This window comes from Balaenoptera physalus (assembly GCF_965194825.1).
Source record: "Balaenoptera physalus genome assembly, chromosome: 16".
Taxonomy (NCBI): Eukaryota; Metazoa; Chordata; class Mammalia; order Artiodactyla; family Balaenopteridae; genus Balaenoptera; species Balaenoptera physalus.
Genome location: NC_138898.1, coordinates 54,916,042 through 54,943,303, shown reverse-complemented (window position 1 = coordinate 54,943,303; position 27,262 = coordinate 54,916,042). Strand labels below are relative to the sequence as shown.

General features: G+C 43.7%; 1 protein-coding gene and 1 long non-coding RNA gene across 4 annotated transcripts in view; one reads left to right on the top strand and one right to left on the bottom strand.

Annotated features, from left to right (window-relative positions):
* DNAJA3 (DnaJ heat shock protein family (Hsp40) member A3) overlaps nt 1-20,926 on the bottom strand; it is a 32,682-nt gene extending 11,756 nt beyond the window's left edge. For all 3 annotated transcript variants that reach the window (XM_082429068.1, XM_082429070.1, XM_082429069.1), the window contains exons 1-5: nt 20,691-20,926; nt 14,672-14,805; nt 9,641-9,724; nt 8,640-8,840; nt 7,482-7,634 (exon numbers count right to left, since the gene is read on the bottom strand). In XM_082429068.1, the coding sequence (XP_082285194.1) occupies nt 7,482-7,634; nt 8,640-8,840; nt 9,641-9,724; nt 14,672-14,805; nt 20,691-20,901 (783 nt within the window). In that variant the 5' untranslated portion in view covers nt 20,902-20,926. The remainder of the gene's footprint in view (nt 1-7,481; nt 7,635-8,639; nt 8,841-9,640; nt 9,725-14,671; nt 14,806-20,690) is intronic.
* LOC309644863 lies at nt 7-1,961 on the top strand. Its single transcript, XR_014254629.1, has 2 exons — nt 7-1,074; nt 1,396-1,961. It is a non-coding gene; the product is annotated as an uncharacterized lncRNA (long non-coding RNA).
* Nucleotides 20,927-27,262: the final 6,336 nt, after the last annotated feature.

Here is a 27,262-nt window from a genome sequence, read left to right as displayed (position 1 = left end):
GAGAAGAAAAACGGGACCCTTAGACACCGGTAAACCCTGACAGCGAGGTCCTGGGACCACAATGTGCACAAGAAACATTTCACCAAAGATTCACGTGTTGCGTGCACATGCACTAAAACATACTGCCTAAAGACACAGGTGCAGGAGCTCAAACTGTTAATCTGACCTAGAGCGCACCGACTTCTGAATCCCAAACCACAAACCTGACTATATGAGGCTGAAAAATGAGACGCTGCCTCTCTACAGAAGCTCCCGAAACTCCTGGGAGCTGAACAAATATGCTTTAAAAAGAGTACCCCCCCCATTACAAAAGGGACAGCTGGGAAAGCAGGGAAAGAAAGAGGAAAGTGACGACTGGATGCAACACCCACCCAGAGCTGCCACTGCCCACTCCAAGGGAGGAGCAGCACTGGCCTCTCTGCCTCCCAGGGCCCCCCACTGTCCCCAGCCCCCATCACAGGCACCCTGGGAGCAAGGAGGCAAACAGCTCCTCTCGCAGGCACTGGTGCTGCTCATGCTCCCCCCCAGGGGTCTCTTCTTCCCCACCCCAGTCCTCCAGGAGCCTCCCCGGCTCCCAGCCCCTCGCACAGCTGGTGGGGCCTTACAATTTGTGGCCACTCCCATCAGCTCCTCACTGGGCACTGGAAATCGGTTACCTTTTTATTTAACCTCACATCCTTGGGTTTTTTGTGTTTTTTTTTTTGGTAAATTATCAAATACCTGTTGTTATAGCAAATCAAAGAATACAGACATATATAAAAAAAATTATTAATCTCTCCCCTCATCTTGACTCCCAAGGTGACCAGCTCTTGGTAGCTCAGTTTGAGGTGTTCTTTCCCACAACTTGCTCACTCACTCTCTCTTTCTCTCCATAAAAAACTTTTTAAGTAAAAATTTTATAATGACAATATATTATACTATCACTCTGAAACTTGCTTTCCCTTTCATCTTCATGACACATCATGAACATTCCTCCAGACCAATATATACAGATTTCAATTTCCATTTTAATATTTAATTTTTGTTTCGGTGCTGAAGAAAAAAATCTCTTCACATAGATACTTCTGTTCTGATGTCTCAATTTTTTTTTTCTTTTTTTTTTAAAGAAATTCACGTTCTTTTATTTATTTATTTATGACTGTGTTGAGTCTTCGTTTCTGTGTGAGGGCTTTCTCTAGTTGTGGCAAGTGGGGACCACTCTTCATCGCGGTGCGCGGGTCTCTCGCCATCGCGGCCTCTCTTGTTGCGGAGCACAGGCTCCAGACGCGCAGGCTCAGTAATTGTGGCTCACGGGCCCAGTTGCTCCGTGGCATGTGGGATCTTCCCAGACCAGAGCTCGAACCAGTGTCCCCTGCATTGGCAGGCGGATTCTCAACCACTGCGCCACCAGGGAAGCCCTTAATTTTTTTTTTCTAAGACAGATTCCCAAAGGTGGACTTGCTAGGACAAATATTTATTAAATTTAAAATTTTATGTGCTAGGTACTTCCCTGGTGGTCCAGTAGCTAAGACTCCCAATGCAGGGGGTCCAGGTTCGATCCTTGGTCAGGGAACTAGATCCCGCACGCCGCAACTAAGAGTTTGCATACCGCAACTAAAAATCCCGCATGCCACAACTAAGACCCGACGCAGCCAAATAAATAAATAAATAAAAATATTTTTTTGGGCTTCCCTGGTGGCGCAGTGGTTGAGAATCCGCCTGCCAATGCAGGGGACACGGGTTCGAGCCCTGGTCTGGGAAGATCCCACATGCCGCGGAGCAACTGGGCCCGTGAGCCACAATTACTGAGCCTGCGCGTCTGGAGCCTGTGCTCCGCAACAAGAGAGGCCACGATAATGAGAGGCCCGCGCACCGCTATGAAGAGTGGCCCCCACTTGCCGTAACTAGAGAAAGCCCTCGCACAGAAACGAAGACCCAACACAGCCATAAATAAATAAATAAATAAATTTAAAAAAAAAAAATTTTTTTAAATACAATTTTACGTGCTACATTTATTTGAAAAGGTCCTATGTGCGTATGGTACAAAATTCTAAAGTAGGGACTTTCCTGGTGGTGCAGGGGTTAAGAATCCCCCTGCCAATGCAGGGGACACAGGTTCAAGCCCTGGTCCAGGAAGATCCCACATGCCGCAGAGCAACTAAGCCCGTGTGCCACAACTACTGAAGCCCATGCGCCTAGAGCCCGTGCTCTGCAACAAGAGAAGCCCCTGCTATGAGAAGCCCACGCACCACAACCAAAAGTAGCCCCCGCTCGCCGCAACTAGAGAAAGCCCATGTGCAGCAACGAAGACCCAACACAGCCAAAAATAAATAAATAAATAAATTTATTTTTTAAAAAAAATTCTAAAGTAAAAAATGAAGGTACGGTGAAAAGTTAAATGTCCCCCTCACCCCTGGCCCCTAACCATTCCAGGTACCTTCCATAGATGCACAGCTGTAGTGATATTCTTGTGTATCCTACTTTTACAGATACACATTTCAAGCCATCCATCTGTGCATTACAAGTTTTCAATAAGCCCAGGTAGCATACCGTGCACACAGTTCTGTGGCTTTTGCTATTTTGTTTTTAACAATTTAATAATCTCAGAGAGCATTCCTCATCAGTGTATTTTTCAGACAACTCGCTCCTGGTGGTCACTGAGGCTGTCCAGTCCTTTCCTATTACACACAGGCTCCAAGGGACACCCTGTACATGTGCTATTTTCCAGGTGTGATCTATAGGCTACATCCCCACAGAGAGAGGCATATGTGCAGGTGAACAGCCACTGCAGCTGCCACTCCCAAAGGCCAGGGTGGTTTCCACATCCACCATCAGTGCACACGAGTGCCACATCCCACAGGCCTGTCAGCAGGGCCTGAACCCGTCTCTGAAATGTGTGGCGAACTTCAGGCATCTCCTTGGCTCCACCTGCACTTCCCTGATCGCCAGCAAGAAACATTTGCTGGTCACTTGCATTTCCTCTTCTCACCTTGACCTGTTTTTCTAATGAGCTGTTAGTCTTTTTCTCATTATTCTGAAAGAGCCCTTTACATATTAGGAATACTAATCGTTTAGCGTATGCCTTGCAAATTTTTTTTCCCAATCTCAAACATTACATTTTGAGAGAAATACACTTCAGCTTGTCTTATCTCAATGTTCACCAAAGAAGTGTGAAAAAAGAAAGTCATAGCAATTCAGGGCCTTGGAGAAAGGACTTTAGAAGTGAGAGGGAATTAGGATCAATAAAAAGTATCTGTAGGGAATTCCCTGGCGGTCCAGTGGTTAGGACACGGAGCTTTCACTGCCGAGGGCCCGGATTCAATCCCTGGTTGGGGAATTAAGATCCCATAAGCCGCCTGGCGCAGCCAAAAATAAATAAAATAAAATAAAATATAAAATAAAAAGTATCTGTAACAAGTGGCAGCAACTCAACTCACAAAACTGTAACCACAGGAATCCTCATCCTCTCCAAGAGCGCCCTCTAGAGGAATGTAAGCACAACTTCACTTTCTCAGACTAAGCTGTAGGAGTATTTACAGGTTAACTCTGGGCACACCCATCAGTGGACTATTATTTAGCCATCAAAAATAATGTTTAAAAATATTTAAAGATATGGAAAAATGCTTTCATTATAATAAATGAAAAAAGGGAAAAATTGCATGTATGATTCTCAACCGTTGAAAATTATATACAAATAGGCAAAAATATATTCAAAGTCAAAAGACAAATACAACTAAAATCGTTGGCAAAGGACTAATTCAATTAATTTATAAAGGGCTTCTACAAATGAATAAGAAAAAGACCAATTACTCAATACAAAGAAGGACAAAAGATGGAATACATGCAAAAAAACAATGGCTCTCAAATCTTAGAAAAGATATTCTACTCCACACATAATAGATACCTGTATATTCAGAAAATGAATATGAGGAATGACACTATTCAAAGATATCCGTTGTCTATAACATGAAAAAAATAAGAACCACCTAGGCATCCAGCAACAGGGGCCTGGCTAAACAAACGGTGATGTGTCCATATAAAGGAATACCATGGCCATAAAAAGACTGAGGCAGGGACTTCCCTGGTGGCGCAGTGGATAAGACTCCATGCTCCCAGTGCAGGGGGCCCGGGTTCGATCCCTGATCAGGGAACTAGATCCCACATGCATGCCGCAACTAAGAGTTTGCATGCCACAATTAAGGAGCCAGCGAGCCACAGCTAAGAGTTCGCATGCCACAACTAAGGAGTGTGCCTGCCACAACTAAGACCCGGCGCAACCAAATAAGCAAACATTTAAAAAAAAAAAAAAAAAGACTGAGGCAGCTATAAATGCAGAGTATTTCCCAAACATATTGAGAACTAGAAACAAAACAAAACACCAAGGTACAAACAGTGCTAACAATTGTATTCTATCTCTGGTATGAAAAAATGCACACACACACACACACACACACACATAGAGGCTTGCATACAGAAAGACAAAAGGATGTTTCTGGAGCGTGGAACTCAATGGCTAAAAGTCAAGACTGAGAGGGAGACTTATCTTACACAGTTTTCAATTTGTACCCACTGAATTTCCAATGATTTGCATATACAACCTATTCAAAAACTAGCTAATATAAAACAGAAATGACATTCCTAATCAACAACTGGCAGGCAGAAATAAAGACGCAGACGTAGAAAACAAATGTATGGACACCAAGGGGGGGGGGGGTGGATGCATTGGGAGATTGGGATTGACATATATACACTAATATGTATAAAATAGATAACTAATAAGAACCTGCAGTATAGCACAGGGAACTCCACTTCACTGTACAGTAGAAACTAACACAATATTGTAAAACAATTATACCCCCAAAAACAAACAAACAAACAAACAAACAAAAAACAACTGGCAGGAAACACACCAAAATACTAACAGTGGTGGGATTATCAGTGACTTTTGTCTCCTTTTTCATGCTTTTCTGTACTCAAAGACAACTTCTATCCCCCCATACACACACATATCATGAACAATGATTTGCCTTTAAAGGTGGGTGATGGAGAACTTCCCAACTCCCTTAAAAAAACCATCTAAATGGAATACAAACATGCTCAATGGAAACCTAACTGCATTTCAAACAAATAATCATGGTGAAGGGGGAGAAAAAGAAGTGATCTAAGTAAGTTGAGCACAGTATTTTAACTATATACCCTTAATCCAAAGGTAAAAACAACTCTAAATACTAAATGCCAGTTAAGTAGGACTTCTTTTTGCAGTGGTATGAGTAACAATTCTGAAACTACTTTTTGTGTCTTACAGGATTGAGCAAATGAGTAAATATAGAGGATAATGAGAGCCAGATTTCTCTTTATTAGAAATTAATAATTTATCTTTATTATTTAGTTTCAAATATGGATAGGCAGAAGACTAGATAAACCTTGTGGTGTTGGGCTGGAAGTGGAACTATCAGGTGGATGATGGGTGGATGGATCAGTGTGAACATATGTGTGTATATACATCTATAATATGAAAAATATGGAAACATAGGTATGAAATATGTATCTATATGTGCACATGCACATGTGCTCATACACACAAACACATGCTTTTTTCCTGGCTCAGTCTGCTGAAAAGTCTTGGAAGCAGTGACACTCCAGGCACAATGACCACACCTAGAGCACAGATCTTGGTTTCTAAATCCCACTAGACAGTAAAAGGAACCAGGACTCCTTGGAGAAATGACTGGTTTTCCAGGGTGTGGCAAGGAAAGTACAAGTTGTCTAGAATATCCTGTTGTAATAGAAAGTAAGGAAGCGCTGAAAGAATGATGGGGACACATCAAAAGAATACAGGAGCCAGCCAGAAGAGACTTCCACAGGCCAAGTCAGGGACAGTTTGAGCGTCAAAGTAGTAATACTAATGACAGCTCAGTGAATGAAATAAGAATCCATGAGTTCATACTGATATGAATGAAAGAATGAATAAATAAATGGAGAAGAGAAAGCTCTTCCTTTCAGTAGAATGACAACTAATAAACAAAGAAGGGATGTTGCAATCAGAAAGTCACCATTTAGGGAGATTGGGATTGACATATATACACTAATATGTATAAAAAAGATAACTAATAAGAATGTGCTGTATAAAAAAATAAATAAAATTCAAAAATTCAAAAAAAAAACTTAAAAAACAAAAAAGAAAATCACCATTTAGCAACAGTCAGAGTAATCCCTGATTTACGCAAGACTGATCCATGGATGCTGTAACTACTGGGTATAAGTTTGATGAGGAACAGGATATTTATATAGTGTCAAGGTACCTCACAACTTCCTCGTTAATTTCAATGGGAAAAATAATAACTTTATAATGAAGAAACCTGGTGGACACTACCTTAACTGACTGTGAACAAATGTAACATCACCACTAATGAGACAAACTGACACGTCATGACTCCGGACATGATCCATGAAAAGGGCACTGTACGTCTGGTGTTTCTGCAAAAAATGCATAATCTGAATTTTATCAAGAGAAAACATCAGATGACCCAAATGAGGGACATCCTACAAAGCAGGTCTGTAATCCTAAAAAATGTCAGTTGTCATAAAAGAAAGACTGAGAAGTCGTTCCTGATTAAAGGAGACAAAAGATATGACAACCAGATACTATGCAAGATCACAGACTGGATACTGGGCTTGTGGGAAAAAAAGAACATTATAAGGACAACTGAAAAAATCTGAATAGTACAGATAGCGGTATCGTATCAACATTAAAATTCCTGATTTTTACAACTTCGTGGTTACGTAAAAGAATATTCTTGCTCTTAGAAAATATATACCATAGGGACTTCCCTGGTGGTCCACTGGTTAAGACTCCACACTCCCAATGCAGGGGGCCCAGGTTCGAACCCTCGTTGGGGAACTAAGATCCCACAAACCACAACTAAGTTCGTGCGCTGCAACTACTGAGCCTGCGCACTCTAGAGCCCAAACGCCGCAACTAAAGAAGCCCACGTGCCACAACAAAGAGCCCGCGCAGCCAAAAAATATATATATATATATATATATATACACACACACACACACATGTGTACACACCACAAATGACAAAGCAAATGGGACAAAATGTTAACAACTGGTGAAGCTGGGTAGAAGGAGTAAGGGAGTGTTCTTCATACTATTCTATAAGTTTGAGTTATACCTAAAACTTACCAAAAAGAAAAAGAAAAAAATGATCACACTTCAAGCAAAATTTAAGTCCCCCTCCCCTACCCCAGGTTCAAATTACCAAAATACCCCACAATGTATTTTCAGAGAAGATAGCAGAGTTTCATTGCTTCTTCCGTATTGTTGACTAGGACAGAGCACTCCTGGGAAAATGCAGAAGATTCTAGATAAAACAGTCCCACTTAGTTATGAGCTCTCAAAGCCCTAGGTCCATTGGAGCACAGAAAAGAGGAGTGGTGGAGGGGAGCAGGAAGAGGGCAAGAGGTGGGAGGCCAAGGGCTCGGCCTCACGCTCACCATGCCGGAGCCGCCGCAGTAGTGGCAGTGCTGCACCTTGGTGCCGGGCTCGTTCCCTTTGCCATCACACCGCTCACAGGTATCAGTGATGTTCACAGTGAACTCCTTGTTGACACCCTTGGCAGCTTGATTGAATGTCAACTCCATGATGTACTAAAGAAATCAAGGGACCGCCTGTTATCTCTCTTAAAGTAAGGGAGAGCACCGGCCAGCAGTTTACAGTTACTTTTTCTTTTAAAGACTTTATTTTTTAAAGCAGTTTTAGGTTTACAAAATTGAGAGGGAGGTACAGAGATTTCCCACATACCCTTTGCCCCCACACATGCACAGCATCCCCTGTTATCAACATCACTCACCAGAATGGTACTTTTTTTTATCAAGGATAAACCTACATTCACACAACATAATCATCCAAAGCGCACAGTTTACATTAGGGTTCACTCTTGGTTTTGGATATTCTATGGGTCTGAACAAATGTATAATAACATGTATCCTCATCATAGTATCATGTAAAGTAGTTTCACTGCCTTAAAAATCCTATGCTCCACCAATTCATCTGATCCCCTAGTTACTTTACTTTTTAACCTACTTGTACTTTGTCAAGCAAGAATAGATGGGACTCAACTGATTCTGCCCTACTCCTCAGAATTTTTAAGAGATAATATTTAAGTGAAAATGTGCTTTTCAACAAGCTGAAAATGCTCACAGAAAATATTTGTACAGGGTCCTTACTAACAACTCAAACGATCCACAATCATAACTCACATCATAAAACATCTCCCCTCTGTCTGCAATTCTAATAATGTCTGAAACAAGACATAAATATGGAAGAGGCAGGACTGGCAGTACCTCCCTATGGATTGAGCTCTCCTAGAATAACGAGGCAGGCTCCAGATAAAATAGTCACACTCTAACTATGGACTCTGAGAGCCTTAGGTGCTGCCTGATTAAGCAATTGTAAGAATATAGTAAAACTGTATGTACACATTATTATATGATTTTTCAAATACTGGAACCATTTCCTACCAAGACGGCTGCCTCCAAATCATCCCATTTAAGCTGCTTTAGCTTTTTCTTTGAGAAAAAGAATTGGTAAAATCCGTTTGCATCACACTCGGCAGCTAAAATTTGAATGATTCTTCAAAATGAGATGCTTACCTCCTGGGGCTGATGGAACACACTCTGGAAGTCTCCAAAAGAGGAGGATGAGAACTCCCCAAAGATCTTCCTGAAGAGCTCCTCAGGGTCAACAGTGGGGCCTCCTTTCCAGTAGCTCTGCCCAGAGCTGCCGGCCCCAGTATCGAAGCCAGTAGAGCCATAGGTGTCATACTGCTTCCTCTTCACTTCATCACTCAGGACCTACCGTGAAAGGCACAGCAGTCAGGTGCTCCCGAGTCTCCCAAGGTCCAGGGACATGGACACCAAACACAGACAGTGGTATTGTATCAACATAAAATTTCCTAATCTTGACAGCTGTACTGAAGTTATGGAAAAGAATGTTCTTGTTCTTAGCGAATACACACAGAAGTACTTAGGGATAGAGAGATACCACGTCTGCGACTTATTCTCAAATGGTCGGGGGAACGCACACTTGCGCGCGCGCGCGCGCACGCGCACACACACACACACACACACAGCAGACGTATGATACCCTACATATCCTGAACCCCTTCAGCACGGCCAAAGTCCAGGAAGGAGGTCCACTTTCACTTAACTCTGCAATGCTCAGTGGCTGTTTCACGTCCACTTCGTCCCCCTGATTACATTCTACACTCCTCTAGGGCAGTGGTGGTCTACTTTTACAACACCCACCATCCCCACCAGACAGTGATGCCCTAAGTTGGGGGTGGGAGGGGTCATCAAACAGGCGCAAAACTTTTTACTCTGACAAGGAGTTCCCAGACCCAGCTACAAGTCCGAGTGGAGGGAGCTCTGTTAACACAGATTATTGGATCCTGTTCTTTGTTGAGATTCGAAGTTAGATCTAATGTGAAAATTTTGGATCTGGGAATTTTTTTTTTTCCTTCAACGAGGTGATCTGGTGGGGAACACAGCCTTCCCACTGGACCTTCTGACACAGCGGTTGCCCTGGACAGCGAGCTCTGATGCGCACACACAGCGGAATGACAGTGACTGCACACACCGGTGGGCTGCATTACCTCATAGGCCTCTGCCAGCTGGGAGAACTTCTCCTTGGCTTTGGGATCATCCTTATTCGTGTCTGGGTGATATTTCTTGGCGAGCTAAGGGAGGAAATGGTAAATTACTATGGACACAAGATGATTACTAAAACTGAACACCAGATACCAGTTACACCTCACCTCCTTTGTAGCAGTTGTCTGAGACTTTACAACCAATAGCAATTTTTAAAACAAGGTTTAAGACTTTAAAATAAACCATCTCTAACTAGACTTATTGTGATGATCATTTCAGTGTATGCAAATGTTGAGTCACTATGTTGTACACCTGAAACTAACATGTCAATTATACCTCAATAAAAACAAACTAAAAGCAAAGCACACACAGCCAGAATTAAGAACATACACATTGTGTTCAGCTTTCAAATTCGATCAAAAGTTTATTACAAAATGACAAACTGAGTTTTGGGAAAGAAAAATAAATAAATAAATAAATAAAACCATCTCTTCAAATCTGAGGTGTGTACACATTTTTCAACCACAACAAATCTCTAACAAAAATAAAAACTAATTCTTTAGAACTTGAGCACCTCTGTGAAAGATGCAAAAGAGTGTATCTGGTAGACTACCATCTATATAAAAAGAGAGATAAATAACTGGATAGATAAGTAGCTGTATCTGTTGTATAACTTAGTTAGAACATACACTAAGCTGAAAACACTGACTGCTCCAGGAGGGATGTGGATGAACGGGAAGGAGGAAGACTTCTCACTGTACACTCCTTTGTACTTTTTGATTTCTGAACAAGGGGAATATATTACCCACTAAAAACATAGATTTAAATGTTAAAAAACAAAACAAGATCTCCCTTGGCTGTCCAGAGCACACAGGCAAGCTGAGCAGCTCTAAAATGAAGGTTTCTTCCTGGCCATGCTGAGCAGTGCTGTGCGACACCTTTGTAGGTGTTCACTATGTTTGCTGCAGCTACCGATGCCTTCCAAGTCTGGGTCACCCTGATAGAGGGTGAGGAGGGCACAGAATCCTAAAGCTGAAAGTGACTCAGGAGACGTCTGGCTCCACCACTGCTGGCAACTGGCTGCTCACTCTGCTGCTGGACATGCTGGTCCTCACACCAGCATGTGGAAGGACGTCAGAGGCTGAGTGCTCAGCCAGAAGGGGGCTCTCAAGGCACGGCAGTAGATCATGGTGGGCCACAAGTCTAGTTCCAGGGCAGGGCAAGATACGCTGATATGCTCATGAGATCAGCACAAGGAAAACAGAGGCCTTTTGCAGTCAGAAAGACCTGTGCTTTAGTCTCATGTATGCCACTTATTGACTGTGTGGCCTCAGCTGCATGTCATAACCTTGCCAAGTCTTTTGCCACGAGGATTAAATGATGTAACACATGAAAAGCTTTTATCAAGGTTTGACCCCAGTTATTGCTCCATAAAGCCTACTTTCTAAATTTCCAGTTTTAAATTACACAGCTTTACCTGATCTATTTACTTCCACACCTAAAAACTTGGATGGTTCCCTACTCTCTCTTAAATTAAATCTCTAGTACTTGCTAAGGGCCTCACATGCCCCCTTAAGTTGGCCCCAGGCTCCATCTCTCCAGTCTTCTCCCACCCTTGTATCAGGTACCTTACCTTCCAGCTCAAGAGACACACTATTCACTATCCCAAGCCAGGATCTCTGCTTCCTATCCCCAAGTCTTTCCTCATTCCCTAACAACCCAGTAATAAAAAGATATCTCAATTTAAAAATGGGCAAAGGATCTAATACACATACAGCAAATGGCCAAAAATCACATGAAAAGGTGCTTAACATCATTAGCCACCACGGAAAAGCAAATTAAAACCACAGTGAGATACCACTTCACACCCACTAGGGTGGCTTGAATCAAAAAGACAGATAACAAGTGTTTGCGAGGATGTGGAGAAATTTGAACCCTCACACACTACTGGTGAAAATCTAAAACAGTGCAGCCTGTTTGAAATAGCCTGGCACCAGAAATAAACCCTCACACCTATGGTCAATTAATCTATGACAAAGGAGGCAAGAATATACAATGGAGAAAAGACAGACTCTTCAATAAGTGGTGCTGGGAAAACTGGACAGCTACGTGTAAAAGAATGAAATTAGAACATTCTTTAACACCATACACAAAAATAAACTCAAAATGGATTAAAGTCCTAAATGTAAGACCGGACACTGTAAAACTCCTAGAGGAAAACACAGGCAGAACATTCTTTGACATAAATCGCAGCAATATCATTTTGGAACCGTCTCCTAGAGTAATGGAAATAAAAACAAAAATCTACAAATGGGAACTAATTAAACTTAAAAGCTTTTGCACAGCAAAGGAAACTAAACAAAATGAAAAGACAACCTACAGAATGGGAGAAAATATTTGCAAACGATGCAACCAACAAGGGATTAATTTCCAAAACATACAAACAGCTCATACAGCTCAATATCAAAAAAACAAACAACCCAATCAAAAAATGGGCAGAAGATCCAAATAAACAATTCTCCAAAGAAGTCATACAGATGACCAACAGGCACATGAAAAATGCTCAACGTTGCTAATTATTAGAGAAATGAAAATCAAAACTACAATAAGGTATCACCTCACACTGGTCACAATAGCCATCATCAAAAAGTCTACAAAAAATAAATGCTAGAGAAGGTGTGGAGAAAAAGGAACCCTCCTACACAGTTGGTGGGAATGTAAATTGGTACAACCACTATGGAGAACAGTATGGAGGTTTCTTAAAAAACTAAAAACAGAGTTACCGTATGATCCAGGGATCCCACTCCTGGGCATATGTCCAGAGAAAACTATAATTCGAAAAGATACATAAACCCCAACATCTACTGCAGCACTATTTACAATAGCCAGGACATGGAAGCAACCTAAATGTCCACTGACGGATGAATGGATAAAGAAGATATGGCATATATATACAATGGAATATTAGTCATAAAAAGAGAATGAAATAATGCCATTTGCAGCAACATGGACAGACTTAAAGATTATCATACTAGGTGAAGTAAGTCAGACAGAGAAAGACAAATATTACATATCACCTATATGTGGAATCTAAAAAAAAAGATACAAATGAACTTATTTACAAAACAGAAATAGATTCACAGACATAGAAAACAAACTTATGGTTACCAAAGGGGAAAGGGGAGAGGGAGGGATAAATTAGGAGTTTGGGATTAACATATACACACTACTATATATAAAATAGATAACTAATAAGGACCTACTGTATAGCACAGGGAACTATACTTAATATTCTGTAATAACCTGTAAGGGAAAAGAATCTGAAAAAGAATAGATATATATATTTATGTATAACTGAATCACTTTGCTGTACACCTGAAACTAACAACAGTGGAAATCAACTATATTTCAGTAAAAGAAAAAAAAGAAATAGCCTGGCCATTCCTCAAAATGTTAAACATGGCAATCAGAATTGCTATGAATTGACCCAGCAAGTCTGCTCCTAGGTATATGTATATACCCCAGAGAAATGAAAGTATAAGTCTATACAAAACTTACAGAGGAATGTTCATAGCAGCACTACTCATAATAACAAAAGGTGGAAACAATCCAAATATCCATCAACTGATGAACAGATAAATAAAACATAGTATATCCATGCAATGGAATATTATTTGACCACTAAAAGGAATGAAGTACTGCTGCATGTTACAACACGGATGAACCTGGAAAACATTATTCTAAAGTAAAAGAAACCATGGGACTTCCATGGCAGTCCAGTGGTTAAGACTCTGCGCTTCCACCGCCGGGGGCGCAGGTAAGATCCCTGATCAGGGAACTAAGATCCCACATGCCACATGGCGTGGCCAGAAAAATAAAAAATAAAGTAAAACAAACCAGTCACAAAAGTCCACATATCACATGATTTCATTTCTATGAAGTGTCCAGAATAGGTAAATCTACAGAGACAGAAAGTAGGTTAGCAATTTCAAGGGCAGAGGAGAATGGGGAATAAGGGCTTATGGTGTGGGGTTTCTTTTTGAGGTATGAAAATGTTTTAAAATTCATTGTAGTGATGGTTATACAACTCTGTGAATATACTAAAAACCAGTGAACTGTACCCTTAAAAAAAAAAAAAAAAGTAAGAGAAGAGAGTAGCTATCCAAGCTATAAGATGTTAGGTCTGGTCTTGATCAGTATTTGGCTTTAAAAAAAAGTTTTTTTTCTTTTTGGCCACGCCGCTCAGCTTGCGGGATCTCAGTTCCCCAACCAGGGACTGAACCCCGGCCACGGCAGTGAAAGTGCCGAATCCTAACCACCAGACCACCAGGGAACTCCCGGTAATTTTTAAAATTTAAATTGTATTTAATTTATTAATTTTGTTAAATTTCAATCTTCTTTATTCTGATATGGCTTTCCTATGTTCGTGGTGTTAAAGTGCTCTTTTTTTCATCAAATGACATTAATAGATTGTACTTGATTATTTTTAACACCTATATTAGGCAAAATACAAAAGCTAGCATTCCTACATCGGTGCCCTTCATCTTTAATTTTTTTTTTTATTTTGATTGTGTTCATCAGAGCAAAAGCCTGGAAACCACAGGTCTAGATAACTCACATGCCACTTTACCAATCAGCCCAATACATTCCGGGATATGGACGATGGGTTAAAAAAATGAAATAATTCTAAACCCATAAACTTTTATCTAAATGCAAAGAATGAGTACCTAAAACTCAGAGCAGCACACCTACTGATTCAGAAGATACAGAAGAGATTTAAATACAAAAACATCTCTGGAAAAAGATTTTTTTTTTTAAATCTCTGGTTCTGACTCTCCTTTTTTCTGCAGCATTAACCAGCGTGGCCTCACGCACTTGAGGAACATGGTCCAGCAAAGCCCATCTTTACCATCTCATTCCACACTCTCGGCTGCACACAACTGACACGTACGGGCACACACACTGCACCCGTCAGGGTCACACTACATCCACAGCGTCCCTTCTGCAGTCTTGTCTGTAAAATCTTCCATACAGACCTGGTAATAAGCTTTCTTGATCTCCTTCTGGCTGGCACTTCGGGGCACTCCTAATATCTGGTAATAATCCTCTTTGGCCAAAGGGGCACTCGTGTGGAAGGAGGCAGTACAAAGAAAAGGGCAACTTTTTACTCCTAAAAAAGAAAAAAGGAAAGAAAATCACTCTGGGAATGTACTCAACAAAAGGAAATAGTGAGCAAACAACCAGCCAGGCTATACCTGTGAAGGAGCAGAGAGGTCACAGCTTTAGGGCCTCTTCTCCTACAAGCCCACTGGGGACCAAACTCACTGCACTTCAAAAACAGCTAAAGCGGGCTTCCTTCCCTGGTGGCGCAGTGGTTGAGAATCTGCCTGCCAATGCAGGGGATATGGGTTCGAGCCCTGGTCTGGGAGGATCCCACATGCCACGGAGCGGCTGGGCCCGTGAGCCACAACTACCGAGCCTGCGCGTCTGGAGCCTGTGCTCCGCAACAAGAGAGGCCGCGACAGTGAGAGGTCCGCGCACCGCGATGAAGAGTGGCCCCCGGTCGCCGCCAACTGGAGAAAGCCCTCGCACAGAAACGAAGACCCAACACAGCCAAAAATAAATAAATAAATAAATAAATAAATAAATAAAATTAAAGCTTCATGGTCAAAGAAGCAAACAAAATAAAACATGTTTAAAAAAAAAAAAACAGCTAAAGCCACTGTAAACGGAGTCTACAAAAAACAGAGTGCTGGGTGGGGCTGATTCTGCTGGATTACACTAGGGCTGTAGCCTCATTATACCTCTAAAGGAACCAACCCCAGATGGGGGTGGCACCTGGGGATGACTGAAAAGGAACTTCGCGCTCCTGTTACACGGCTGGCCGAGCACCCACCATATGCCAGGTGTTCACATAGGCCTTGTCTCACTTAAAGCTTAACAACTCCCCAGGTTCTTTCCCTCCACCATGCAACCCTGGATATCTGCTTATGGGGTGGTTTTCAGAGTGTGGTCCCCAGACCAGCAGCATCATCAGCTTGCTGGAAATGTAAATTCTCAGGCCCCTCCCAAATCTGGATCCAAAACTCCGGAGGTGGGGTCCAGCAAGCTGTGTCTAACAAGCCCTCCAGGTGATGATTCTGTGGCACACTCAATTTGAGAACCACTGTGCTAAATAAATGGTTCTTGGTCTTTAGAGTCTCAGATCTCTTTGAGAGCATCCAATAAAAGCACTGACCCCTCCCCTAAAAACAATACATATATATAGACACACAAGGTTAAACGGCCCTGTGCCAGAACCTCTGTTTACCCCAGAGCAGACAACCCAAAAGGGATCAAAGCACATGGTAGCCCCGCCTCCGTGCCCTGCCCTCCTTTCAGGCCTCCTGCATCAGCAGCTGGGAGGAAAGGCTGACAGACACATCTACTCAACTGCCCTCTGTATGGAGCAGAGAGCCAACTGGACTGTCACCAAGTGAAGGGGGGAGAGCTGCTCTATAACCTGCCTCCTAACCCCCAACCCATCCTGTGACAACTGAAGATGGGGAGGGCAGGGCTGGGAGCAGAAGGGGCCAAGTTAAGGCAAAAGAGAGGGCAGGGCCACAAAAGAGAATGAGGATCATGAGGCAGCTCCAGGTTTTTAAGTCAAAGGTTCCCCTGCCAAGGAGAAGCTTCTAGATTCACCACTCATTCATTCAGCAAACACGCCTGCCAGGCACTGGGCTCCTCGCAGGGGACACAGCAGCAAACCATGCAAAGGTACTGCCCTCTGGGAGCTTGCATTCATTCAGGATCTTAATACTGTACTAGGCACTGAGGATACAAGTTGAATAAAAGAGTCTAAGCCAGTGCCCTCAAGGAGCTTACCGCCCAGCAGGGGAGTGTGGGAGGCAGTGTGTGAAGTGATATTAGCACACAGGAACACAGAGTGAGAATACACAAAAGGGTCACCTAGCCAGAGTCTCTCAGCCTCCACAATGTTCACAACGGGATCAGGTTCCTCGTGGGAGGCGGAGGGGGGGGAGCTGTTATGGGCTGAATTGGGTCCTCCCTCCCGAATTCACATGTTGAAGTCCTAACCCCCAGCACTGCAGAACATGACTGTATTTGGAGATGGGGGTCTTTAAAGACAACCCTACCAAAACACTGATCTTGGAATTTTATGGCCTCCTGAACTGTGAAAAAGTAATTTTCTATTTTTTTAAGCCACTTAGTCTGTGGTACTTAGTTATGGCAGCCCTATGTTATCTATTTATAGCCTAACATGCCTATGTATTTATTGTAGCATGTGTTAGCAGCATCCCTGGCCAACTAGTTACCAATATCACCCCCCAACCCCAAACTGGTAACTAAAACTCCAGATGTTGCCAGATGTCTCCTGGAGGGTAAAATCATCCCCAGTTGAGAACCAGTAAACCCAATCTCAGAAATTCAGAGGTCTTCTAAGGCACCTGCTGTTAAGCTGCAGAAATTAGCTCAGCTAAGGAGGGCTGGAATCCATCCAGATTTATGCTTGTAGTCCCGGCACTGTTTGCAATAGCATCCTCTTTTGCTTTCAAAAGTGCTCCATTCAGCAACTACATCATATGATCACCTTTGGTTTGGAGAGAGAAAGTCCTTGTGTAACTGCAGGTACTATGATATAACTAGAGACTCGAGTGCGCAAGCGTGTGCGTGTGCGTGTGCGTGTGTGTGTGTGCGCGTGGTGGTGGTGGTGGTGGTGGTGGTGGTGGTGGTGGTGGTGGTGGTGGTGGTAGAGGGGTGGTTACAGATGTTGATGAGGATGATAATTAATAGGGCCTAGGAATAAACAGAAGGGCCTTTGAGTATGCTGAAGAGTCTGGATTTTACCCTGAGGGCAATAGGGAGCCACCGCAAGCATTAAACAGAGAACTGATCAGATTTGCATGAGAAAGAGCTCTCAAACAACAGCAACAACAACAACAACAACAAGGATTGGGAGGCTACTTAAAATTTATGTATGCACAAAAGACAACCCAGGGTGTGGAGCATATCCAGGAAGGGGGCAAGAAAAAGGATAACCAGGAGAATAAGTAGGAATGGTCAGAACGATAAAATCAGAAACAGTAAATCCGTATTTTCAGTATCCCCCATACTTGTTTTCTGCTGCTGCACCCTAGATTTCCTGGAATATGAAAAGCAGACAGCGTGGGAGAGGCAGAGACCACTATCGTCTTTCTCTGGTCAGATTTGAGAAAAAGAGCAGAACTAGTTTCTCAATGCTCCCATACTCAACCCCCACTTCACTCCAGGACTGAGGGGTTACCTTGACCTATCCTGCCTCTTTCCCCCACCCCTTCCAATCCAGAAGGCAGAGGCTGGTAGTGGCAAAGGTTCTGGAAGCTGCAGATTCTACATCATGAGAACTCAGGCTTGGGTTAGAACGGGAGACAGTAATGTGCACAACTGCATATAAAGACAAGTAGTACATTTAACTAGCACAAGTTTGATGACTTGACATTATCCCAAAGTCATCAATGATTAGCAATGATTAGAAAGAGTTCATTTAATAGACACATTTTCCCCCGAGATATGACTAATAAATGTCTTGCCCATTTTAGAACAACCCAGAACAGGATTAGCCTCCAAGTCATTCCAAGAATGGCCAACCTTCCACTCTGGGAGAAGGTGTGAAATAACTACCTTCCATTCCGGGAGAAAAAGTCAGATTTAAACTGTTGTTTTTAGGGACCTCCCTGGTGGCGCAGTGGTTAAGAATCCGCCTGCCAATGCAGGGGACACGGGTTCAATCCCTGGTCCAGAAAGATCCCACATGCCGCAGAGCAACTAAGCCCGTGCACCACAACTACTGAGCCTGCGCTCTAGAGCCCACGAGCCACAACTACTGAGCCCGCACGCCACAACTACTGAAGCCCGCGCACCTAGAGCCCGTGCTCCACAACAAGAGAAGCCACTGCAATGAGAAGCCTGCGCACCATAACGAAGAGTAACCCCCGCTCTCTGCAACTAGAGAAAGCCTGTGCACAGCAATGAAGACCCAATGCAGCCAAAAATAAATAAATAAATAAAATTTTTAAATAAAGTTTTTACATCATCTAACTGTACTGCTAGATTTGAGATGAGATCACACACCAACGTTTGGGAGCTGAGATGATGACCTTAGATGTGGTAACAGTGCACCTTGAAGGATGCCACCTCTCACAGGTGTTCAACACCTGTTACAAAACATGCCCATTGTGGGCACTGGGCTCACTTGGGGAAAAGGACAGCTGACTGCAGTTCCTTAGTAATCACCCCATGCCAGGCTCAGTACTTAGTGCTTGTCTGTCTCTCACACATACACATACACAATTATCAAAAAATGTTCCCAAACCTGTACAAATGTGATATGAACTAATTTAGCTTAATAGGTATCTAAGGAATTAATAATTGAGCATAAAGTTGTAGTCAAATTCTATTCACAACAACCTTGACATTAGAAAACGTTGGCAAAACCTAAAAATAATCACTTTTGCTCATACTGAGAAATACAGCATGACATCGATCCAAATAATCCTGAGGAAACCTGGGCAGACTACTGCTCCGTCCATCCATGAGGAAATACAGGTGGCAGGAACAGAACTTAAAAATGGGACCATTCTGACCAAAACCACATCCAATCTCTTTGTTCTCTGTTGTATCCCCAGTACCTAGAACAGTACCTAGCATATGACAAGTCCTCATTAAATACCTGTAAATAAAAAAATTTTCACTTAAGGAATGAGAGGCACAAAAGGATTAAATAATCCACCCAGGTCGCACATACATTACTGGAGTAGTGTTCACTGTACAAGGTAATAACAATTACTGATACTTTAATTAATGGCTTTTATGTAAGCAATAAAAATTGGATCTCAATAGGAAATTATCTTGTGTAAATTACCTTGTCAGGACCCTCTAATTAATCATCTTTGTAAGTTTATAGTTTAAATATCATTTGCACAAATTCTAGGGAACACAAACATCTAGCACAATCCAGGCACATCGTTGGTTGTTCACTGTTTCCTCCTTCCTTCCTTATCTCACTATAAGGGAAGTCACCCAACACACAGCATAAGAAACCATCATAGCTAAACACTTAAAAGGCTTAACATATACTAATTCAACATCACCTCCAGCAATTAAGAAAGCAGCAGGTTTTGAATCAAGGCTCAACTACTTTCTAGCTTTGTGACATTCTACAAGTTAACATCTAAGCCTCAATTTTTTAATCTATAAAATAGAATTAAGAGCAGTGTTTATCACATGGAAATGATCCATGCCTGGTGCACAGTAAGTGCTCAATATATATCAGTTTGCATCAATGACCAACATAAGAACTTCTTTAATTATTTTTTTGAATTTTATTTATTTTTTATACAGCAGGCTCTTATTATCTACTTTATACATACTAGTGTATATATGTCAATCAAAAGGGACCTCTAAAAAACAGTAAGTATGTCCTTCGATTTACACCATGTGGTGGAGAGCGTAAGCTATGGAAGAACAGCTCTGGGTTTGGGACAACTCTCCTTATCTAACTTTGACCTCGGGCGGGTCAACTCCTCTGCTAGAACCTCAGTTCCCCACTCTTTAAAATGGGGATGATGAGCCCCACCTTGCAGGGTTGTTGTTACCATCAAGGGAGAAGAGGCACAAAGTGCCCAGCTAGCCCATGAGCAGGTACTCACCGAATGGCAGTTACCTCTTCCCTTCCGTTACAGGCTAGGAGGTAGAGGGAAGGGAAAGGAATTGGGCAGGGGAGCAGCGGCAGGCCGGAAAAAAGCCTCCAGAAATGTTTACAGAGAGGTGAAGGTTCACGGCTGCGGGGCATTTCATCCCCGCCGCCGGAGGCTACACGCAGCTCTCCCTCGTTTACCACCTCTGAGTAGCCATTTGGGTATCTCTGCCTCCTGCTGGCCCATCTCCCCCAAGCGATTCCGCACGTAGATCAGAAGACACGCTCCACCCCGCTACCGCCGTAGTCGGAGCGAAGCGAGTCACTCCTTTCCAGGCCTTGGAGCCCCTCACTCGGGCGCTGGAGACTGCACTCACCTGTGAGGCTGACACCAGGTCTCAATGTCAGCAGCGCCCCGGGACCGCGAGCTCCCAGTGAAGGCGCAAAGGCGGTGACGCTCAGACTGCGACCCAGCGACGCCCCCACCACGCCCCCCATGGGCGGCCGGGCCCCTCTCCCCGCTGCAGCCGGCAGCCGCGGAGCCCCCACGGCCACCAGCAACCAGCGTGCAGAGCACCACGCCGCCATCTTGGCCCGGGGACACTGCGCCTGCGCCACCCGGCTCAAGGCAGCCTCACGCGGACGACGCACGCGCGCCGAGCCGGCACTTCTGGGGGCGGGGCCCGCTGCGTTCACTCGCGGGGGGAGTGAGGGAGACACACGCACACACCGGGGCGCATGCGCGCGTTGCGCATGCGCATCCGCACCCAATGCGCTTTCTTCGTGGCTGACGCCGAAATGATGTTTGCTCTAAAAAGTGCTAATAGGTAACTTGTCTTGCAGAGCCTAGTCATTCTGTGCTGGACGATCAATACTGTATCTGTATAAGGACGTGGTTGAGTGCAGCCGAATGTAACTGGTCTGAGGGGCCCTGCAAGGGGCGGGACTACAAACCCCGGCATGCAATGCGACCGTCAGTAGCGCAGATCTCAGCATGCAGCGCACGGCTTCCTTCTTCCTGACCCTGAGTCTTAGGTCTCCTTGCTTGAGGCTTACTCACCCGGCGTAGGCACAAGCGGCTGCGGTCTCTGCTCTACTCCCAGATCCAGGCCTCAAGCTCACTCTCCCTCTGGCTGATTCCCCACTAAAAGAACTTTGATCACTCAGCTCTCTCCTAAGCCTATTTGTCTTCTCCAAACCTGTAGTGAACTTGCCGATCGCTGAATGAGAGCCGAGCTACCCGAAAACGAATTTAATAAACGTTTTGGGCACCTGTTAGGTGTCCCGCGCGTTCTAGAATGTTGAGGATGCAATGATGAATGACATACCATCCCTACTCTGGAGGAGCTCACGATGAGTCGAGAGAGACAGGCTCCTTGGTAACTAAGATAATGTGATCAGTGCTATCGTAGGTATAAACAGTGTTACAGGCACACAGGTGAAGGAGTTTCTCAAATAGGTCGGGGGCATTGGGGTGTCAGGGAAGGCATCTGAGAGGTAACATTCGAGTTGGACTTTGGTGAAAAGTGTGTCAGGTAGCGGTGGAGGGGAAGAGTATTCTAAGTAGCAAGAACTTCAAAAGCAGATGTGAAAGTGCTTGCCTTGTACGCTCTAAACTTGGGGTGTGTGACTGGAGATGAGGATGGAAAGATAAACCTGGCCTGGTAAGTCCTGTAGAGGGGTTTCTGCTTTCACACTCCCACCACCACCACCTCTAACAATAGAAAGGTAACCTGAGGGCTCATGGATGAATTTAAGATGGTCTGTGCTCCTTGCGCCTTCCCCCATTATACATGAAATTTTTGTGTATGTGGATGTAAATCTGGGGAAATATCCATAGCTTTCATCAATCAAATTCTCCACAGGCTCTGAAATTGAAAGAAGGTTATAAACCACTGGTCCAGTGAAAAAGAGTTATGAGGCTGTTGTAAACTGCAAGAAATATTTGAGAGTTTGCACTAGGAAATGTAGAGGACTGAGGTGAGCAAGGGACATTCTAGAGAAACAAGGAAAAGGCTGTCCATGGGATGGGAAGTGGGGAAAAGAGTTTGTTTAATATTTAAATGTCTCCAGCATAGTGCTTAAGCTTATGGGCTGTGGAGTCAGACTGCCTGGGACTGAATCCCAGCTCTGCCATTTACCAGCTGTGTGTCCTTGGACAACTTACTTTACCTCTCTGTGCCTCAGTTTCCTTTCTCTTTTTTTTTGACTGCGCCATGCGGCACACAGAATCTTAGTTCCCTGACCAGGTATCGAACCTGTGCCCGCTGCAGTGGAAATGTGGAGTCTTAACCATTGGACCAGACCGCCAGGGAAGTCCCTCAGTTCCCTTTCTCTAAAATGGGGGCATAATAGTAACTACCTCAAAGGATCATCTGAGGAGAGAGTGAGATAATCCATGTAAAGCCTTCATACTGTACTTGGCACATAGTAAGTGCTCAATATATGTCAGTCCTATGTGCCAGGCTCTATGCTAAGCACTGGAACACCAAGGAGAACGCAGACAGTTACTTGCCCACAGGGATCCCAAAACCTAAGGGGAGGAGGGAGGGTTCTGGATGAGAATTACATCTTTCAGGAATAAAAGCTGAGAACAAGAGCCAAAGGGATTTTCATTTACCACCTCAGAGCGAGTTAGGAACTAGAGGACTCACTAATATGAAAACTTTGTCAGCTTTGTAACTTCCTCACTGTTTTGTATTTCAGTACCAGCCCCTCCCCCCATCTACTTCCCCACAGTGATTAACAGTGAAGATCCTTCACACCGAAAGTGGGTGTGTGTTCTTGTTTTAAGGTATAGCAGGAAGGCTGATTGTTGGGGAGGCCATATTTTCTCTTATGAAGCAGAGAGCCCCAAGGGAATGGAGTGGGTGAGGGTGACTACTAAAGGAGAGGAAAAAGGCCCTGGAGAGAACACGGAAGCCTCTGGCAAGACTCCCTGGTGAGAGCAGCCTAGGGCTGTGCCTGCTTTCTCTCACTGCTAGTCACCATAGAAAAACAAGAGATGATACAATTACTAAACATGAGTAGATTACAAAGCTTGGGAAATCTCCACAGCAGTGGTCCTTGGTCTGTGCTTCCTGAATCATCTTGAGTCGATGGTTGTTTGGATACAACGAATATGCTTTTTTTATGTTCTCCAAACGGTAGTCATGCCAAGCTAAAAATCCCAGGAAAGAAGCAGTTTTTGGGGAAAAAGATAATGAGTTATTATTATTTGGACTGAACACCCCTGAGATATCGATGGGACCGATTTCAGGCAATTGGTGGCTATGGAGGGATCGGAAAACTTTGGCTGTGCTAAGAACAGTCTCTTTCCAGCTCACAAAGAACTTTCTCATGTTTTCTATCTTGATACAATCACAACCCTGTGGGTTAGTAGGGCAGAGGATATTTTTACAAATGGACCCCTCACCCTCACCACAAAATAACAGCAAAATAAGCTCTGAAAAGTGAAAAGACTTGTCCAAGTTCACACAGCTGGTGAGTGGGTGAACTAAGATCTTTTAACAGCAAAACTAGAGCTCTTCTCTTTAAACCGTGTGCCTTGGTAAATTGTGATCAGTAGATCCCAGTCATATAACCCTGGATAGTTTACAAAGCACTTCCTCATGCAGAATTTCATTTGCTTTTTACAACAAAAGGAGGGAGGCACGGCAAGTATTTATTACCACCCTCACCTACAGATGATTTCACCGCCATCCAAGGACTTCAGCTGTGACGGAACACAAATGGATCCATCCCAGGCTGTGGCTAAAAACTGGGATGAGCACACAGGCGACACCTACCCACACTTTCAGGCAAAATATGTCCTGGGTCTCCTTCCCTGCTTCCTCCCCCACCCCTGCCCCCTTCTCTGGTCTAAAGCCAAAAACTTGAGCTTTAAGGAGAAACAAATGTTTAGGAAAAGGCAGACAAGTTTCGCAAGCATCTTCCTGTCTGCACTTCTCATTTTACTATTCTACTGCGCCCTTTCTGGCTCTCCTGAGGTGGGGAGATCTGGGAGCACTAGCAGGGAATTTAAGTGTGGTCCTCCAGCGTGCCGGGCTGAAGGCAAAGGGAGACTAGAGGGTCTACCCTGTGATTTCCAGTGGACATTGGGCTTCTGAGGTACTATGGGACTGCCCAAGTCCATGGCTACATGATGGGACCGCTGCTCCGTCTCTATATGAGTGAGGAGCCCTTCCCAGGAGGGCAGAAGGGCCTAAGCCTTCAGAGGCAATACAAGCAAGGTCACAATTTCTCTAGTTGTAGCATTTCCTTTCCTCCCCAAGAGAGTATGGGACAATTCCGAGGGAGTGTGGAATGTGAGACCCAGATGTTCCCAGGCATGACCTCTGCAGTGGGTGCAGTTCCCTGCAGTAGAAGATGAACTATATCCTTGCCTGGCTCACCTGGGTATTCCCAACAGGACTTTCATGCTAATGATTTCCTAAAAGGCCCTTTAAAAAAACCACAAGTGGTTTCAGCTCCCAGCTAAATACTCTTCTGCCCAAACTAGGCTTAACCTTAAGCAATGTTTCACAAACCTGAGAAGTGAAAGGAACTCCTAAAGGAAAAAAAGAACCACAGATGCTGAGAATAAAGCTGTGGATCTCCTGGTGATCAGTAGACTCCAAAGTGAAAAACATCACCTTAGTAAATGACAGTCTTTTCTATGGAAATGTCCTTTAGTTGTGAATTATCACCACAAAAGTTAAATTTTGTGTTTCTGTTAAAATATTTTGGGGACTTCCCTGGCAGTCCAGTGGTTAAGAACCCGTGCTTCCATTGCAGGGGGCACGGGTTAGATCCCTGGTTGGGGGAACTAAGATCCTACATGCCGTGCAGCATGGCCAAAGATATATATATAAATAGTTTGCAAGTTATTGTAAAAAAAATCAGAACAAATCACTAGATGTAGTAAAACTTCAGAGCCCCAAGACTACATGGTTACACCTCCATAAACAACAAAATAATAATACAAGGTGCACTGCCATGTTTTTCTCCATTTTTGAAATGTACTTTGTTGCTTAATTGTTCGCTTCCTGTGCTGAAATAACTACATGTGCCTTTGTGTATTTTAATAGACAACCATTTCAGGGGCAGAAAACTAGATCTAAATAATTTGTTATTGGCACTGAAGCTGGCCTCATGCCTCCCTCTCTTGCAAAAATTCTAATTTATGGAAACAACTGACTTTACAGAAGATTAAGGGAACACCATGTCAGAAACTTCCTCTCTTTGGCATCACAGCTGAAAATAAAGATGCATCCTAAGGCTCTTTAATGCTTTTGTGTGGTTTTTTTTTTTGCTTTCTTCTTGCTCGTCCCTTTTCTTTCTGCTGATGTCTCTTCCTTTGGTTACACGAAGTGTTTTGAGTTTTCTAGAATGAGGACCTCACTACAATGGACTCCCAAATTCTTGTTCATTATTAATTACTCTTGGAAATAGGACCTGTGAAATTGAAATCATCCTGCCAGGCACCAAGCTAACCAGACATCCGCCCTATTGAAATTTGATCCACGTTTTGATAGGCTGCCTTTTAAGGTAGAGAGGTGTCTTCCTGTGTCCTTATAAACAGACAGTGAAATGGGGTTTCTAGGAGTGCAAAGAGACAAAGCTGTCAATTCATAGGCTTGAGGGGCTGGAAGGAATCTTGGAGGCTGTCAGTTCAACTTTGCAATCCATGAAGTAACTTATTCTGCTCATGTCTGCAGCAGCCTTAGAGCTCTGAACTCTACTAAAATTATTCTCCAGTGATCACTCAGCCAGAATGGACCTGGGAACACTTGAGATGGTCATTCTCTGGGCCTTGATGATGTCCCTCTGGCCCTTCCGTCTCCCCTGCTGTGGCGCTCAGGTTCATCACTATGGCAATGGAAAAGTTGATATTCTTCTACTCTGCTTCCACCAGCCCCCAGTTTGTGGCAACAGTCACATGACCCAGCACAGCCAGGGGCATGGCCTCTTTCTCTCCTGGGAGAGAAGGTCAGGGGATCACAAACCCAGGTGCCAGGACCAGACAGGTAAAGCACAAGAGTGGAGTGGCTGTGCATAAGACCACAGGGGCTGGGACTTCCCTGGTGGCATAGTGGTTAAGAATCCACCTGCCAATGCGGGGGACGCAGGTTTGAGCCCTGGTTCAGGAAGATCCCACATGCCGCGGAGCAACTAAGCCCGTGTGCCACAGCTACTGAGCCTGTGCTCTAGGGCCCGCGAGCCACAACTACTGAAGCCCGGGTGCCTAGAGCCTGTGCTCTGCAACTAGAGAAGCCACGACAGTGAGAAGCCCATGCACCCCAATCGAGAGTAGCCCCAGCTTGCTGCAACTAGAGAAAACCCGCGGGCAGCAACGAAGATCCAGCGCAGCCAAAAGTAATCAACTAAAGATCCCACATGCCAGAATGGAGATCTTGCATGCTGCAATGAAGATCCCATGTGCCTCAACTAAGACCCTATGCAGCCAAATAAATAAATAAATAATTTTAAAAACCAACAGTAGTATTTAAAAAACAAACAAACAAACAAAAGACCACAGGGGCTGGTGGGACTGTGGTGAGTGAGGAAAACATGTTTTAAAAGTGGCAGTTGCTGTGAGCTCCAGCGCATTTTAGCCACGTAGGGATGTGGACCTAGTGTTGCCAGATCTTTCAGTTTTTCAAGAGATCTGAAATCCAAACTTTTTTGAAGCTTCCCAATTTTTAAAACACCATGTGAACCACTAAAACATATTTGTAGACCAGATTTAGTCCATGGCATATCCATTTGTTACCTCTGGGGGTTAAAGGCTTTCTCGCTTTCTGACTGTGCCCATTTAGGCCCATCTGACATAATGGTACATTAAAAAAAACACAAGTAATTCAGGGATAACAGTGAAGTGACATCAAGCAAATCTGGGAGGTTTACAATGAACTTTTGCAGTAGGTGTATAGTTGATTTATATATTTTTTTTATTGTGGGAAAATGC